Here is a 14,845-nt window from a genome sequence, read left to right as displayed (position 1 = left end):
AAGACTATCGCTTTGTACTTCTCAAACAGAACAATCCTAAACGCACCCAAACATCTCTGCTGATAAATTTATGATCCAAAATGTTGAAGAAGTTAAATACCTGGGCGTGTCCTTAGATCCTACACTTAAATTTAATAATCATGTTAAAGCAGTATGCCGTAAATTTAAAATTTAACATTTCTAACTTTAAACATATTAGGTACTCCTTATCCTTGGAAGCAGCAAAATCATACTTCAATGCAATGATTATGTCACAGATTTTGTATTGCCTGTCATCATGGTCTCAGGCTAAACAAACGGTTTTAAAACCTCTTAGATCATTATATAATCAAGCATTAAAAATCTTTGATACAACGCCAATGCGGCACCACTATTGTAACATACTCGTAAAACATTATATGAAAAGCTTCGATAACCTTATCAGGTATTCTAATATCTGTTTGGTGCATAAAATTCTGAATGATGCAGCCCCACCCCCATTAAAAACATTTGTACATCTGCGCTCACAATCAACGAACAGGTTGTCACGGTCTGCAGTGAGGGGAGATTACAACATCCCAAAAAGAAAGTCTGCCTTTTCACAGTCAGTCTTTTCTTATAAAGCTATTAAAGAGTGGAACGGGCTCCCCGACCACATGAAAAACCACACCAATTTTGACAGCTTTTCACGTGCAGTCAAAGGCTGACTCCTTGAATATCAGTCCTGTTCACATTTCTAGTATTTGGGTACACGTCCATCAGACGATACCAGACGATAGTGGGTACCGTCTAATGGACATGGGGGGCATCTGGTATGTCTGCTGTGCATCATTCTCCTGAGCCTCATATAAATCATTCATGATTTTTCTCTTAACTCTAGTCTTTATCACTGGGTTTTTTTTGTTTTGTTTTTTAAAATCTTTATTTAGAACTTTTCAGACTTTAACAGATTGGTACAATTCACACATGCAAAAATATGCATGTCATCATTCATCTCTCCAGAAAAACAAATAAGTCCCATCTAAAAATAAAAATAAAACAATTACTACTAATAAAAACTAAACAATATAACCAATATAGCATCATGAACAACAGGGACCATAAGTTTTTTTTCCAAAGTATTCTAATTTAGAATTAAATTGGGCTTTTTTTATTTGAATGTACCGTAACCATTTTTCCCAACATTTCTCAAACCAACCATGGTTCCGATTTACAAATGTTAATCCTTCCATTTTGTAAATGTCTGTTAGTATATCCCACCATGTTGACATATTAGGGATATCCGGTGACAACCATTTTTTGTTATAGTTTTTAGACTTGTTAGATACTCGCGACAAGCTTGGTAGTGAAGTTGTTTTTGAGTACGGTGAGTGGGATGTCCGCTTTTCATATTTTAGCTGACTTTTTATTCCTGGGTGCTGATAGCATCTCAGTCTTTGTTTTCATCCAACTTCCTTTCTGAAACATCTTACATTCAACAGCAACACATTGTGGTGCTGTAAATGAACTACTATTACATTCCTGCCCGGCTCAAGCCAAGCCACACCTACTCAGGCTTTGAAGTCCAGCATGCTGACTGCTGACTCGACTCCCAGGTGTGAACTTTTACTACAGCAGGCTATGCTTGCTCAGCACAAGATGACATGATGGTAAAATAATATACCCAGCATGGAGCAGGGAAATGTAGTTGGAGATAGAGCCCAGACTGTTGCAGAAGAGAAACAAACAGAACACCTCCCATGACGGTGCGGCGATCTGCAGCACCATGAACACGAGCTGAATGGTTAAGGTGGCAAACAGAACTGGTTTGCGGCCAAACTATACAAAATCAAACAAAAAATACTAAGTCGCTCGGAAACAGTCACCTGGTGCTGTGATCCTGTGAATAATTTGTCCTCTGCAAGTATCTGTCATAAATTACACTGGAAATGAAGGACCCGACCAGGATCCCCAGGAACAAAATGGTGGCGGCCAGTGGTTGCTTCCAACTCTGACTGCACACCAAGACAACATACGGTTTGAATATAGTTAGTTTTTACACAACCAAATGAAACAGACGTGTGTGTGTAGAGTTCAATAAAGATGCTCCATCGACTGTTTTCCGGATTTATGTTGCTGTGGAAGACAAAACGAAACTGTCTTCTTCCTCATCTGCACATCTGCTTCCTTCTTCAAGTAGCGTCACAATTAGTGTACCATTCATTCCCAACCTAATATAGGATTTTGGATGCAGCATCTTGTGTCTTGCTCATGCACGACATTCACTGATATGTGACATGTTCACTGCATGCCGATCTAAGATATCCTATCACCCGAGTGTCAAAACATGCGGCTGCAAATCCGATGAAACGACTACAAAATCGATCATCGAACTGCGGCCTAGGGTGTCCTGGTGCCAAGTGCACATATGGACACCCTTATGTTTGAACATGGTGTCCGTTATGGACAATCCGTGACGAGCACACAAGTCCAATAACAGTATACCGCTCGGGTTCCTCCCAATCACGCCCCTCCAGGTCTCACTGTCATTGCCCACGTGAGTGTTGAAGTCCCCCAGCAAGACGAGGGAGTCCCCAGGGGGAGCGCTCTCCAGCACACCCTCCAAGGACTCCAAAAAGGGTGGGTACTCTGAACTGCTGTTTGGTGCATATGCACAAACAACAGTCAGGACCCGTCCCCCCACCCGAAGGCGGAGGGAGGCTACCCTCTCGTCTCCCGGGGTGAACCCCAACGTACCGGCACAGAGCCGGAGGGCAATAAGTATGCCCACACCTGCTCTGCGCCTCTCACCGTGTGCAACTCCAGAGTGGAAGAGAGTCCAACCCCTCTCAAGAGGACTGGTACCAGAGCCCAAGTCGTGTGTGGGGAAGAGTCCGACTATATCTAGTCGAAATTTCTCTGCCTCACATACCAGCTCGAGCTCCTTCCCTGCCAGAGAGGTGACATTCCATGTCCCAAGAGCCAGCTTCTGTAGCCGGGGGTCGGACCGCCAAAGTTCCCGCCTTTGGCCACCACCCAGCTCGCTATGCATCCGACCTCTTTGGCCCCTCCTACAGGTAGGGAGCCCATAGGAAGGGGGACCCACGTTGCCTTTTCGGGCTATGCTCGCCTCCAGGCCTGGCTCCAGAGGGGGGCCCCGGTGACCCGCGTCCGGTCAAGGGAAACCGTGATCCAATATTTATTTGTAGTCAGCATAAGAGGTTATTGGGCCAAACCCCCCCATATATATATATACATACATACATATATATACATACATACATACATATATATATATATATATATATATATATATATATATATATATATATATATATATATATATATATATATAATATTGGAAATTGCAGTTGTTAAACTAAGTTGTGTAAAAAAGGGACTAGATTTATTTACGCGTTAAATATGTATTATTATTTAATTTATTTATTTGTATTTATTATTATGTTGGTCTCTTGGAGATAAGCAGTCGGAGGGACATACCTCAGGGGGTAGTGTGGCAGTCTCCCAAGCTGAAGGTAGTGAGTTCGTTCCACAACCCTTGAGTGATTAGCCCCCACCCACCCCCCATTTTTTATTTTACTCTCTTCTTACAATAAATCTTAGCCTACTCTAAAACTGAGTCTATTTGGTCCTTCTCTAAATAGTCAAATTTACTCGACAGAAATTACTGTGTAGTTGTGAAAAGTGGATCTGACAAATTCAGTTTTGTATCCGAAACATCATGCTTCTGCTTGCAATGAAGAATGCTTTAAAACAGCTGAAGTTATGAGGGTGTGCACGCTGCTATCATAGTGCTGCATGGTCCGTGTCCGTCAAACAAATCCACACGCCTAGCTGATAACGTAAGATCTTGTAAAATGGAAGGTGGACTGCCCTGGACTAGTAATGATTACAACAGAAAATCGACCTCCAAAATATGAAGATCCAACCCTGCCTCCACCCTTTGTTTTGTTGCGGTAAAGTTTATTACAAATGCTTAAAGTCCATGGATCACAGTTTAGTGTGGTTCTTATCATGCGTATCCTTTTAAAACACGTCTTAAAACACATCTATATTCTTTGGCTTTTGGCACACCATGAGACTTGTTATTGGTGTTTTGTGGTGTGTATGAGTTTGATGTTTAGTCTACTTATTCATGTATTTATTTATCTCTTTCTTCGCTACTTCTTATTTATTGTGTAAAATGTACTTACTTGAAAAAAACAAACAAACAAAACTGTATTCGCACTTCAAAATGTGTGCTTTGTTCTTGTTTACTGCAAAACTGATGTTTATGTACAGCACTTTGTATACAGCAACGCCTGTTCTTAAAGCGCTTTATAAATAAAGTTGAGTTGAGTTGAGTGTCAATAAGGTGCTAGCTAGTGTGGTATATTTGTCTGGACTGGAACATTCCCATTGTGAAGTCCAGTGGCCCTCTAGAATTGGGTAGCTATGAAAAGAAAACTCCGATGATGCTTTCAAATTGGTCGCAAAAGGATTTTATTGTTGATTATCTGATGTTATCAGGAGGACTTTCTCGTGTACAAAAGTGAGGCTCGTGTACGGAACGGAGTGGCTCTATTCCTTATACAAGTATACGTTCAGCTGGCCAACACCCTATACACCCGTTGGCTTCTAAATCTTTAAAGTGTGACAGCAAAGGTTCTGGTTTAACAAATATGGTATAGAACATGACCCTAATATAGCTGACATCATTTTCCCAAAAGACAAGAAGACTAACTTACATGGCTTCCCAGAATATGCTTTCTTCCTTCTGCAGAACCCTGCTTGAAGGAGCACATACAATGTACACTCACTCAGAGTCTTAAGAATGAATATATTATCATAATTGAACAATTTTTTAATATATAAATCACTAGCTAGCCAGCTCGCTAGATACTGTAGCGATCTACCTAGCTAGCAAGATACTGTAGACTTGTTAAATACTCCGACCTGGGCTGGAAAAACTAAACGTAGCCTAATGTAAAGAGTCAGGTGTTTCCTGAGGCAGAAATTTGTGCATGATACTGTATGTGCGTTATATCTATGTCCAAGTTATTATTAAGATAGATGACAAAATACAGGTATACAATTCTTGCAGTAAAATCCATAGGGTGATAATTGCATTCACAGCTGGCTTTCGACGGTCTTCATGGATTTGGAGTTTTTTTGTCCACAGATGTCCAAACAGGTCACTCTGCAGTCAGGGAAATGATAAATCAACATAAGCGTCTCAATGTCTATGCAAACTATTCACTTTTTAAAAAATTAAATGCATAATGTTCACATTGTATGTATGCGAATGGTCAGACCGACGTTGGGCCTTTTGACATTTATGTTTATGTGCTTGGACGGTCATTTTTCTACAATGAGCGTGCAAATGTTTTTATACAGTATTATATTGAATTTTTGGTAATTCCAATTTCCAATTTTGCATGAAAAGTAAGGCCACCCACCTTTGCCTCTTTTGAATCTGTTGAAGGTTCTCGGGAAGTGGGCACCCAAAGCTCTCAGGTAGGAAGAGTGTGGCCAGGACAGACAGCATGGCCAGAGTTCCCAAGGTGATATATGGCAGATATTTGAAATAAACGTCTGTGTGGCGACAGCACCAAAGTGGTGACAAAGTCATCGTCAACGTATTTAGGTCAAAGTCACGTTTAGAAAAGAAAAAAAAAGTGCTTACTCATCTGTATGAGAAAGGGCGCAATGCAGCTTCCTGTTCGAGAGACCATGAGGCAGATCCCGGATGCCGTGTTCCTCAGACCCGTCGGGTACAGCTCAGCCGTGAAAGCGAACAGCAGAGACGTTCCGGCCGTGGCGGCAAACTTACCCAACATCTCCAAGGCCACCGCCAGATGCAGGATACCTGAGGGGGAGGTCAACGACAACAATCCAAGCAAGATGGAACACAAGATGGCTGAAGGAGCAGTACTGGCTTTGAACTACAGTGGACCCCCCACTATTCGCTAGGATAGGGGCCATAGCCCAATTTATTTGAATCTCAACTCTTTGGCTTCGGTGTACCGCTCACTTTGTGGTACCAGCTGGATGGAGAAGAGCGCCAGGCCCACGGTGAGGAAGATTACCACCAAGGCAAGGCGTCGCGGCAAGTATCGAATGGCCAGACTGCAGCTCATGTACGCCGGCACCTCCACCACGGCGGACAGGAAGCAGCTGATGTACGGATCCGCGTGGAGCTGCGACGTGTTGAGCGACAGGCCGTAGTAGCAGATGCTCAACGCGAACCTGCCAACATGCAGGGTCGACGTCGATGCTTGGCCGTGTTGCTAGTACACTTCGTGTTGGGTGTCAACTCACCAAACCCAGCAAAGGAAGACGGTCATCATGGTGATGCTTCTTTTCCTCAGCAGGTCCAAAACAGTGTAGCGCTCTACTAGCCTCTCCTCCTCTGCCTACAGTGTACGATTATTAGCATTTAGCCAACTGCCCTTGATAACACAATGGCCACAATTTTCCAAAACAAAACCCTAAATTACAATGAGCTTAATCACTAGCCAATAGCCACTACCACTTGCCGCTAGCATCTTTCAACAACTCGGTCATTTTTTTGGGGTGTGTGTTGTTTTTTTTCTCTCATCTGCTCATTTGCTTGGAGTGTCCCCATAGCTGCTAGCTTGTAGCCTGGTTTAGCCACTAGCAACTCTTCCACCTTCCACTACCATCTTCTTAAAGCTTAGTTGTTGTTTTATTGTGTTTGTTGTCATTGGTCTAATCCACTGTCCTTGCATTATCCTGGTAGCTGCCAGTCTTTAGCTAGGTTAATGCTAGAAACCCTTCTACCTGCTGCTAGCACCTTTCAACCAATCAGCCGGGGGGGGTTGTCATTGTGATTCTTATCTGGTTTCCTCTATGTTTACAAACACAAACTTGCATGAAAATCGGAATCGCCAAAGATCTTCTCCGGTGCAACCACTCGGTTCATCTGGGCAGCTTTTCTCACGATGGCCTCAGCTTCAGTCACTCGGCCCTGAGACAGCAGCCACATGGGAGACTCTGGGATGATCCTGAAACACACCCAAACAAAGTGGTAGGAAGTAGTAGTAGAGTAAAATATTTTTCAGATATCTGTACTATTCTTGAGTATTAATTGTTACTTTGCAACAAATATATGGACTCTACTTCCTATGTCAAAATTGTCTTGTTACATTTTTCAAGCTCCACAAATGATGACATGACATAAAAGAGATGTTGATAGAAAAGCAATGTACTGACAGGTGAAAATTCTACTAAAGTAGAGTTACGGGAGTACTTGTAGTCCATTACATTATAAGATTGCCCGTGACATCCTTGTGCTTACCACCATAGGGACAATAAGAAGAAGCCTGGCAGCGCCAGAGCCAGCAGCAGCATCTTCCAGCTCCGGAGGAAGTAGGCGAAAAGCGGCAGGATCATGTAGCCAAAGGCGAATCCCAGACACACGCCCGTTGACGAGTACACCACCCGAGCGTTGCCTGTCAGGATTTCTGTACCTGGAAAAAAAAAGCTCGTTGGGATTTTCAAACCTTTTGGACCGAAAGGCAAAGTATTAATTTTTCCCAAGTATTAACTCATCATCTTCCACACACAAGAAAAAAAAAAGTGAAAATGCTGTCAGGCTTTCACTTATGTCCCTATTGTCAAACGTGTTAAATCGATTGAAATGGACAATTCTTAACATGTCCATTATTTCCGCTATGCCATGCAACGCAAATGCTTCGTACACAGTGAAAACAAGCGGTGTATTGCCTGAAACCTAACATAGTAATGACATTTTATTGTGCCCATGTAAATATTAGTCATGTTTTGATGTGTTAGTAAAAGCTCACTATAGATCTAGCTGACACGCCACCATAGCAAAAATAACCGACGTTAGAAACGAGTTACTGTCTCTTCACGAATTGATTTTCATAGTAATAATAGTCACTTGTGGGTTTTATTAGAAATTCTATCATTTGGTACACAATGTAATTATTAGCCAGCCTTATTTTGAGCTGTTAAAGGCTTAACCCCGGGTTTACACCGGATGCGGTTGCGGTGCGGTTGCGGTGCGTTCCGGCGACGCAAGCAATTAGATTCCATTCATTCGAATGGTGCAGTTTACACCGCTTGCGGGTGCGTTGCGTGTCGACTGCGTCTCAGCTGCGGCGTGCCGCAGCCCTTCCGCAAGGATAGCCTATTTTCTATTTTTGCCGGATGCGCAGCGGTAGGCCTCCGGCAAATGGCAAGCTAGCACAAAACACATCGAGCGGGACAGGAAGACCGATGCAGTTTCAAAATAAATTTCCGGTTACCTTTCAAGATAAAACACTCACCAGCTCCTATTTCGCAAGCATGCTAGCAAAACGTGATGTGGGCGTAGACGGGCCTGGAGTTAACGTGCGAGGTGCTCATTCACGGTTCAGACACCAGCGAACATGGACGAGGAGAGGTTTATAATGGAGGTAGAAAGCCACAAAATAATAAAAGTCCACCTCTCTTTCTGCTTCTCTGTTGAGCACAGACTTTCTGTGTGTTTGTCGTTGTTTTTAATGCCACATGATCGCGCGAGGTCACGCGAGACACGGGCTGACACCCTGTCGTAGGAAAGTAGCAACACCATTGCTACAAGCTAGGTATTCATGTTGTTTCTGAATACGGTAAGTGTGATGTCCGCTTTTCATATTTTAGTTGACCGTTAACAACATCCAACTGACTTTTTAATCCTGAGTATGCTTAGCTGATAGCATTTCAGTCTTTGTTTTCATCCAACTTCCTTTCTGAACCATCTTAAGTTCAACAGCAACAAATTCTGGGGCTGTACATTGTCATATGTGGTGGAGTATGGCTGTGATGGATGGACCCAAAGGCGGAGAAACATGGCAGGGAGATAAACAGGAAGGACAATGTAAGGAACTTTATTGATAAAGAGGGTGACGGTCAGGACAGGACGGAACGTGAGCAGACTGGTGACGAAGGCTTGACTGCAGGGAAAGGGGGAGATGGTTGACATGACTGGACTGGACGTGGACAGACTGGGCATGATGTGGACACACTTGGCAGGACAGATTTGCCGGAATGGATGTGGCCAGACTTGGCAGAACGTGGACGTGAGCGACAGAGACACGAGGCGTGGCCGTAAGAGAGAGGGACACTTGGCGTGGACGTGAGATACTTGGCTTGGAGGGGAGACACTTGACCAGGAAGTGAGACACTTGAACAGGAGGTGAGACACTGGACCAGACGTGGAGAAACTTTGACCAGACGTGGAGAAACTTTGACCAGACGTGCAGACGTGGAGAAACTTTGACCAGACGTAGAGAAACTTTGACCAGACGTAGAGAAACTTTAACCAGACGTAGAGAAACGTTAACCAGACGTGGAGAAACTTTGACCAGACATAGAATAAACTTGACCAGACGTGGGGAAACTTGACTCGCCAGCAACAAAGCACAGCACACCACCACACCAGGACAAGAAAAGACAAGGCAATGCTCCCACAACGTGTGAACAAACACCACTCCCTAAATACAACGCTAACGAGACACTAACAAGACACACCTGGGAAACACAGCAAGAAAAGGGCACTGATTAGTAACACAAACGGGGAGGGGCGACACACACAGGTGGACGAGGTTAACTATAATGAGACTAGGGGAGACAAAACCGGACAAAAGACAATATAAACACCCAAAACTACTCCAAAACCCAACCCCCCAAAACGGAAACATGACATAAATGAACTACTATTACATTCCTGCCCGGCTCAAGCCACTCCTACTTAGGCTTTGAAGTCCAGCATGCTGACTGCTGACTCGACTCCAAGGTGTGAACTTTTACACCTTCAAATATCTTCAGTTCAACGTCTACAAATGTTGGGCTGTAAATGAACTAGTAAGAAGTTGCACTGAAAAACAATATACCCAGCACATAGCAGGACAAGTAGTTGGAGATATAGCCCAGACCGTTGCAGAAGAGAAGCAAACAGAACACCTCCCATGACGGTGCGGCGATCTGCAGCACCATGAACACGAGCTGAATGGTTAAGGTGGCAAACAGAACTGGTTTGCGGCCAAACCTATTAAAACAAACAAAAAATACTAAGTCACCTGCTGGTACCGTGATCCTGTGAATAGTTCGTCCTCTGCAAGTACCTGTCAGAAACCACTCCGGAAATGAAGGACCCGACCAGGATCCCCAGGAAGAAAATGGTGGCGGTCAATGGTTGCTTCCAACTCTGACTGCACACCAAGTCATACTGGAAGCGCATAATTGACAATTGTCACGGCTGTCGAGTAGCGACAGTAACTTCCCACAATCATTTTGATCCTAGAATCAGTAATAATTTCGTCGACGAAAAATTCTTGTCATAATTTTCGTCGCGAAAATGTCTTTTTCAGACGAAAATTAAATGAAAACTAAAATGGAAACCATTCATTGAGACTATAGTGATAACTAAAATTGACTAACAATGTCATCAATGACTAAAACGAAAATGAAAATAATAACGAAAATTCACCCAATCCAATCAGAAGGAATGAAATGCGAGTGGCAGAAAATAATTACAGTTACAAATAGGTGTGTTATAATTTTCTGGATAAAAGTTGAAATGTATGCTGAAGGAAAATAGCGACTAAACTGAATTTTGTCGACTAAAATTAGATTAAAACTAAAATAAAAATCAGATGACTAAATTATGACAAACTTGAATTTTAGTCAAAAGACTTAAAATAAATAAATAAATTTGTTTTTTAGTGAAAATTAAAATTTCTTGTCAAAATGAACACTGTTTTGTGTTATATAAATAAGATTTGCATGGCTTCCTGAATTTTTGTGAAGAAAAAGCCAATGGCAATGACATTCAAATCCATGTTAATCAGACGTGTGGCAGGTGTGTGCTGCCAATTAACATACGGTTTGAATATATTTATTTATTTTTTACACAACCACATGCCAAAGTTTTAATGAATGTGTGATACTCGTAACCTTGTGCACAAAAAAAAAAAAAACTTACCTCGGAAACCACAGTGGACTGGTAGACTTCGGTGCTATAGACCCATCCGTCGGCACAGGCCTCTTGCTCTAGGCTGCTCAGGTTGACGTCGCGGCCTGGGAGCAGCCCGCCTGCCGAGAAGTTGCGGAGCACGTCCAACCGGTAGCGACGGCAGCGGCTTGGCTGCGGCTCCCCGTCCACCACCTTGCAAAGTACACAATCTCAACATGTTTTGTATGAATGCTGACAGGCGAGCATTCATGCACCCAGGCTACACAGTAAATTTGACTCTATTGAGAGTGGGACTAAATAGACTCATGTTTACACTTGGAAGAGAGTAAAATAAAGAATTGGAACCAATAAAAAGTAAAAGTGACTCAAGGGTGCAGGAACGAACTCGCGAGCTTCATCTTGGGAGACAGCCGATCTAATCCCTGAGCCACGCAGCTCCTGCTTTCTGCTGTCCCTAATTGCATGGAATCTTCCTAACTTCAGGAGACCAAAAACGATGGCCGTTTCTCAATAAGCATTCGTGTCCGTACTTGCGTCCTTAAGACGTCATCAGTCGCGGCCCAAGTACTGTTCCAATTGCAAACACGCAAAAAGCCATAATGGTCGAGCAGAGAACGGGTCTTACTAGAGGTGGGAATCTTGGGGCACCTCACGATTCGATTGCGATTACGATTCAGAGGCTACGATTCGATTATAAAACGATTATTGATTTCCCCCCCAGGCAGCAGAAAAAAAACAATGTATTTTGGTGCTTTTAATGTTTCGTACATTAGTTACAAAAATAGTACAAAAGTCCTCCCAGGCCTACATAAACTACTATTTCAGTATCAAGTTAACAGTTCAAAACAGTAAATAAAATACTCAAGTCCTCATTCTGTAACAACAGCTTTTAAGTATATTCCGTCTTCAACAGAATAAAACATAGCACCGAGCAAAAATATATTATTTTTATCCACTCAAAAGTGCACTGAGGTATAAATGAAAGACAATGTGAACTACTACTTCAATACAAATGCCTAAAAAAGAAAAAGTGCTTTCCTGCTTTTTAAGTTGTGTAAAGATGAACATGTAAACATTAAAGTTTCTCAGAGGTACAAAAAAAAAAAAAAAAAACCTCAAGTGCTTTTCTGCTTTTTAACTTGTGTAAACATGAACGTGTAAACATTAAAGGGATCGTTCGGCTTTTTTAACATGAATCTCAATTTGATCCTCACCTCCCGTGTGTGCGATCAGCACTGACTTACCCCTGACAGCGTTCGGTGACACCAGTTCTGGTTCGACGTTGGACGAGAAGAAAATAAAAAAAGAAAATAGTCCAGCAAGATGGCTGGGGTCTCGGAAATAAAGCGTTTTTCTTCTAAAAACTATTTGTTTTCAAAAGCGTGATACATTTCCACCACAATACTCTTTTCTGAATAAAGTCAGACGCCATTACCGCCAGCCACTACTTTTTTGTTCGTTCGTTCGTATCACTGCGCGACGCCCTGTAGAACGCTAACCGACGCACTGCAGCCAGCTAGCTGATACTTCCGCCTGAAGTTGTTTGCCTTTTCGGAGCAGGTCTGATCTCACGAAGAGGTGGGTTGGTCAGCTCAGCCATGCTTGTTTTTGTTTTGAATCTCGAGGCGTGAGTTGTGGATGTGTACGCTCGGTCCGTCCCATTAAGCGTCCCAAAGACCGCGCGCGCTACTGCGTTTCAGTTCCGCTTACTTTTCGCTCCGGTTCACTTTTAGTTTCGGTTCCCTTGGCATATTTATATAATCGGAATTTGGACGTTTGTGAATCGTTCTCGATTGTTCCACGGCCGAATCGTGAATAATCTAAGAATCGGAAATTTTGCACACCTCTAGGTCTTACTGCTTCCTGGTTCTAACTCATTGCTGTAACTGTGTACCACGTGACTAGATGTTAGATGATATAATTATGAGTAATTGTGGGAATGCTTCAACATTCCCTCATATGTTATTGTGATTTTTATTCTCCACACTTTTTGCCGCATAACAACTCCCACATAATAGTTCCAATTTATACTATTCAAATTTCAATTAGCTTAAAAAATTCACACCTCCCGGGATATAGGCTATATATTGTCTGATTTCACATTACTTACTATGACAGCTTATTAGGGCCACGTACAACTTTTTTTTTTTTTTGTTTTTGAGGGCGGGGTCAATATGACGAGAAAAAAAAAAGTGGCAAATTTGCCACTTTTTTTTTCTCGCCACGCGGCTGTTTGTGTCAGCAGAAAGGGAACGCATATGACACACTACACAAGTCACAGTTTGCAAAATGTCTACGGAGGAAGCACTCCTTATGCCGATGTCAGACTACACGAAAACAGCCCGATTTCAGCCCGACCGACGTGTCGCAGACAAACGGGGCATGTCGTAAACGATTTTGGGTTGACTTGACGTAGCCTCGCCCGTGTAGTATGACACGTTTAACGACTGGTCGCCTGTGGTCCGGGACGGTTCACAACCATCACGACGAAAGTCTATTTTTGCTCGTCTTGACGCATAATGTGACATACCTACGTCGTCGTCCGTTTGGTTCCACAGCATTGACCAATAGCGAGAGGGAGCGAAACGTCAATCACACACTGAACAGCACTTTATAGCTCTTTTTATTTTTGTATACATTTGTTTATTTATTCGTTTATGTATTTATTTATTTATCCCCTGGATATTTCATGGGATGGGGCCAAACAGGTGCATCTCGAGGGGGGGGGGGAGCGCCCCACTGCAGCGCTGCAGGCTGCATGGAGCGCGCACGCATCCGAGCAACCCGTCAGGTAACGGCGACGTGAAAAGAGGACCAAAATATATTGTGACTGTTGTTCTAATAATTTCAGAGATTTGGGCATATGAGTGGGGATGGGCACATATTTAGTGAGGATCGATCATATTTTTATATTCGCGGGCCAGGCCTGGCGGCCTTGTCACCCGCTCTCACTTGAAAGTCCTTCTTTTTTTTTGGTCCCACCTCCCCGACAAACAGTGGCCGACGTCTCTCTTGGCAAGACAACACGCGATGATCGGCAGGTGTCTTGTCGCGTTCAGTCACACTACACGTGTCCACGACACGTGTAGTGTGACTACACGCCCCGTCCACGACACGGAGCGAATTTGTCTTGTAATGTGACAGCGCAACTGTCGTGTAAGACAAAAAAATCGCGTAGTCTGACATTGGCATTAGTGGAGAGAAACATGGAAAACAGGCTGGATAGGGGCTCTCGGGGACCGAACTTGGAGACCCCTGGTATCGTGCATTGTAGAAAAAACGGACTAGATTTGTTGTACTTTACACGTTAAATATGTATTTTATTTGTTTATTTTTATTTATTATTATAATTTATTATTATTTGGTCCTTCTCTAAATAGAGTCAAACCTACTCGACAGAATTTACTGTGTAGTTGTGAAAAGTGGATCTGACAAATTCAGTTTTGTATCCGAAACATCAGGCTTCTGCTTGCAATGAAGAATGCTTTAAAACAGCTGAAGTTATGAGGGTGTGCACACTTGCGCAACTATATTATGCAGAGTGTAGTAGTTGTACCTCAAGAGGGACCGCAGCCTCTCGCCACTCCAGGCTGAGGTTGGCCTCGGGGATCCGGCATCGGTGTTGGGGTGTGTCAGTGATGAACACCAGTGAGAAGGTGCCCGTCCCGTTGGGCAAGATGGTGGAGCAGAGCAGGACAAAAACCATCAGCTGGAAACGACCCCATGTTCCCAGGAAGGCCACGCTGCTATCATAGTGCTGCATGCTGCATGTGTAACTTTTTTGGGAGAAATATCCAAACAGGAAATAACTTCTTTTTTTTTTTAAACCACCCTAGGCGTCAATTGCACAGACTTGAACTAGAAATAATTACCAGAGAACTCAACCCCGCCCCCTCCCCACAC

The 14,845-nt window shown here is 43.2% G+C and overlaps 2 protein-coding genes across 2 annotated transcripts in view; one reads left to right on the top strand and one right to left on the bottom strand.

Moving 5' to 3' along the window:
• alox5ap (arachidonate 5-lipoxygenase-activating protein) overlaps nt 1-14,845 on the top strand; it is a 49,200-nt gene that overhangs the window by 28,701 nt on the left and 5,654 nt on the right. The gene's annotated exons all lie outside the window — the stretch shown is intronic.
• On the bottom strand, nt 4,403-14,760 carry LOC144006090 (solute carrier family 22 member 4-like). Its single transcript, XM_077504762.1, has 11 exons — nt 14,499-14,760; nt 10,952-11,134; nt 10,092-10,195; nt 9,861-10,015; nt 7,280-7,451; nt 6,850-6,986; nt 6,280-6,370; nt 5,993-6,207; nt 5,645-5,827; nt 5,418-5,553; nt 4,403-5,158 (listed from the first exon to the last, which is right to left on the bottom strand). The coding sequence occupies exons 1-11, from the start codon at nt 14,703-14,705 to the stop codon at nt 5,089-5,091; spliced, it is 1,653 nt and encodes a 550-aa protein (XP_077360888.1). The 5' UTR covers nt 14,706-14,760; the 3' UTR covers nt 4,403-5,088.

Source organism: Festucalex cinctus, chromosome 18 (assembly GCF_051991245.1).
Source record: "Festucalex cinctus isolate MCC-2025b chromosome 18, RoL_Fcin_1.0, whole genome shotgun sequence".
NCBI classification, from domain to species: domain Eukaryota; kingdom Metazoa; phylum Chordata; class Actinopteri; order Syngnathiformes; family Syngnathidae; genus Festucalex; species Festucalex cinctus.
Note: the sequence above shows the minus strand (reverse complement) of the source record. Positions and strands in the feature narration are given on the sequence as shown.